General features: G+C 46.3%; 1 protein-coding gene across 1 annotated transcript; it reads right to left on the reverse strand.

Moving 5' to 3' along the window:
- Nucleotides 1-1,215: 1,215 nt before the first annotated feature.
- On the reverse strand, nucleotides 1,216-2,238 carry LOC109214980 (tropomyosin-1-like). The gene is made up of 4 exons (XM_019378962.1): nucleotides 2,182-2,238; nucleotides 1,921-2,043; nucleotides 1,559-1,846; nucleotides 1,216-1,512 (listed from the first exon to the last, which is right to left on the reverse strand). Exons 1-4 carry the CDS (start codon nucleotides 2,236-2,238, stop codon nucleotides 1,216-1,218), a joined length of 765 nt encoding a protein of 254 aa, XP_019234507.1.
- Nucleotides 2,239-3,530: the final 1,292 nt, after the last annotated feature.

Consider the following 3,530-nt stretch of genomic DNA (forward strand, 5'->3'; position numbering starts at 1 on the left):
CGAGAGAAATTATTTGGTTAAAATCTGGTAAAATGCACTTATCATCCCCACATAGATTGCTCGAGCCCCGATACAAAACATAAACGCATGTATGACTATTTTTGACAAGAATAAAGAGAAGTACTTTCCTTGCAACCATCTAATGTCTTGGAAAAATTTCCACATTACAACCACATACTTTCGATCTATTATGGAAACGAGCCCAAGGGCCTATTGCAACCGGAGTTCGGATAATCACTCCAACACTCGGGGACCGTCGTCCATAAAATAAACTCAAACAAATCGAACTATTGAACATCAAGGGCATAAGACCTCTTATGCAACCCTCGAATTTTATAGGCCACGGCCATATCCACTCGGGGACTGTTTTCTTAGGAAAGGCTACGGCCAATTTAACACGGTTCAGAGACGTCCGAAATCCGTAACAAAAATTGGCCTTCGAAAAAGAAAAAATGAAATCTGTAACAAAAATTGTCCTTCGAAAAAGAAAAAATTCTTTCACAACCGGTTCTAAAGGCTACCCTTGGCAGAATCATAAACTTAAGATACTTTTGGGGGAACACTTCGATAACATCGAACCCCGATAATGCCTTAACCAAGAAAGGAAATAAAGGCAAGGTTTTGTTCGAAACCTCGAACACAACCTCATTATCTCATGATAAGGCATTACAACCTTTGTGAACACGAATGATAAAACAAAGGAAAAAATTTGAAAGCCGAAAAGAGTAAAAAGCCTTATATATATGTTTAAACGATCGTTTTACAAAGGCCCGATCGGCCAAATACAAAATTTAGAAATGCCTAAGGGCTACTTTTACTTCGAGTTCGAGAAATCATTTCACTCGACTAGAAAGCCTAAGGGCTACCTTGTTTCGAGTTCAAGCCGCTCCTCACTCGATCGTTAAGCTTAAGGGTTACATATACTCAAGTTCGAATAATCATTCGGGGTCCATCGATTAGAAACGGTCGAGGTCAATACTTATTATCGATCCTTATTATCTCGATCTTGGACCTTTGAATGCAACGCCATTTTATGGAAACATTATAAATTTATGCTAAGGCATTCTGACCTTTGAATAAATTAAAAAGACGACAGACTCAGATGATGGAAGGGAAAAAGCTTCATATATTCATCAAAAACTTCTTACAAGGGCAACACGGCCCGATGGAAATTCTTTACAAAGGCCGGACTGACCTCAACAGAAATTCAAAAAACTATCTAAAATCCTGAGTGGCCTGGTCGTCTCCGGGAGAGGTATCTCCGCCTTCGGGGTCTTCTCTACTTTCGGATTCGCTCAAGCTCCCAGAGTCGTCGTCATCGTTGGGGTAAGCTAATATCCAGGCTTCATCTTCGAGCTCCTTAGCACTCTCAATCTCGGTTGTGAGATCAAAGCCCCGAGCATGGATTTTCTCGAGGGTCTCCCTTCGATATTGACATTTGGCGTGCTCGGCGACTTTCTCTGCTCGAACTTGAGCGGCTTCAGCAACCTTTTTTGCTCGAAATTGAAGCGGCTTCGACGTTGGCCTGGTAAATAGCCACCACTGCATCAGCATCGACCTTGGCTGCCTTGACTTCAGATTTGGCTGCTTCGAGCTCCGCGACTAGATTCTTCCTATCAGAAACTGCTGAACCCAACTGGGACTGGACCTCCTCGACTTTCTTGGCCTGCACCAAGATTTCCTCTTTCATACCTCGGATCTGGTTTTCAGCCGAGGCCAGTTGGTCCCGAGAAGTCTCCTTCTCTGAGACCAGGCGGTCCATTTTCTCCCTCCAGCCTTCGGCCTCGATTTTTAGTGCATCAGCCTCTTCACGGAGTTGCCTGATTACGTCAAGCTTTTGTTGAACCTGCGGGTTGTAACCATTAGATACCAGCCCGAATCGCTGTCACTAACTTCAAATATTCTTCTTACCTACTCGACCAGTTCAGCATGGTCTTTCTGAGCCATTTCCAGTTCAGTGCGGAGGCCTTTAGCTTCCCCTTCTCTTTGCTCGCTGAGAAGCTTGAAGGCATCCTTTCCCTCAGTAGGCTCTCGAACCTCAGCCTCATATCAGCTCCCCCCGGAATCAGAGGAAAGCCTCATGATGAAGTAAGGAATCCGACAAAAATAGAAAAGAAAGTTATATAAAGGGAGAAAAATCTAAATATGAAAATTGACATCGGCATGGAGATTTGGGATTACCCGGTTCAGAGCTTGTTGAGTCTCGTTGAATAGACAAGGTGTTTCCACCTCATCCATTTTGGCTTGGTCTTCTTCGGTGACCAAGCATTAGAGGTAGCTAGCCACTCCTACGGGGTAGAGAGAACCTGATCATCCTCCGAGACCGAGATGACGATTGATCGTTTACGCCCGTGATCGATGCTGGGGGTCGGGAACTGGTCTGTCAATTTAAAACTCGAGGAGGCTTCATTCGAGCCCTTCCTCGGTACTTCCAAGTCACCCAGACCGGTGACGTCTTCCGCTCCTACAAAGTAACCACGGAAAGGGTCTTCGGCCCCATAGACCCCTTCCCTGTGGCAAGTTTCCAGCGCCTAAGCATCCTTGATCGTTGAATCGGAGAATGAAGGCAATGAAGGGGAATCGCCAATCTCTATCGCCCCAAGTAAATCTTTTGAGGCATCGCCTTCATCTTGGGGGGCCTCAGACGTGGTTTTTACATCAGCATCTGCCGCCTCCTTGATAACCTTCTCACCTCGAGGAGAAGCGATTTCGGCTCTTTCTGGCTCAGGGACTTCGGCCGAGGCTTCCCCCTCTAGCTCACCGAATCGAGGCGGAGAAGTCTCAACTCCCGCCGGCTCGGAGATTTTTTTAGCATCAACGCCGGCCCGCAATCGGTCCACTAGCCCGGTTTCTTCTTCATCCTCTTCAGGCTCATATAGTTGCCGACGGACTGAGTCCATTGTTAGAGGGATGACATTTCCCTTACGGGTTCGCCTCTTTTTGGGTTTCTCGTCATCCAACTTCGTGGAACTCGGAGCCCCTCGCCTCTTCCACTATTTCTTCTGCTTCGGACCAGATGGTTGGGGAAGGTTTTCTTCATCGCCAGATGGGGGCCTCATTGGCACGTCCTTCCCAAGACCTGCAAAAGAAAGACGAGTAATAACGAGAAAAAATTTGAACAATGGTCAAAATTGTCGAGTCATAGAGGAAAACGAAAATTTACCATGGTTTCGGGCCTCCCATTGACCATACGCCAAATCACGCCATGCGCGCTCAGTATGTGTCGATTTTGATATTAGGCTCCTGACACAGTTCTCGAGTTGGGGAATCGCACCCGACATCCAGGCAACGGCTGCACCAAGTAAAACGACGATAAGAAAGGATGAAAAAATGAAGACAATAAGCAGAAATTAAAGACGGAGTTATACTTACGTCTCATATTCCATTTCTCCAGAAATGGCATACTCTCGGCCGGGATCAAGTCCGAGGTCTTCACTCGGACAAATCGGCCCATCCAGCCCCAGTCCTTGTCCTCATCTATGCTCAAGAAAGGTGCCTTAGAGGCCCGACGTTGAAGCTTTATTAGTCCC

The sequence above is a fragment of the Nicotiana attenuata genome, unplaced genomic scaffold, assembly GCF_001879085.1.
Source record: "Nicotiana attenuata strain UT unplaced genomic scaffold, NIATTr2, whole genome shotgun sequence".
Classification (NCBI taxonomy): domain Eukaryota; kingdom Viridiplantae; phylum Streptophyta; class Magnoliopsida; order Solanales; family Solanaceae; genus Nicotiana; species Nicotiana attenuata.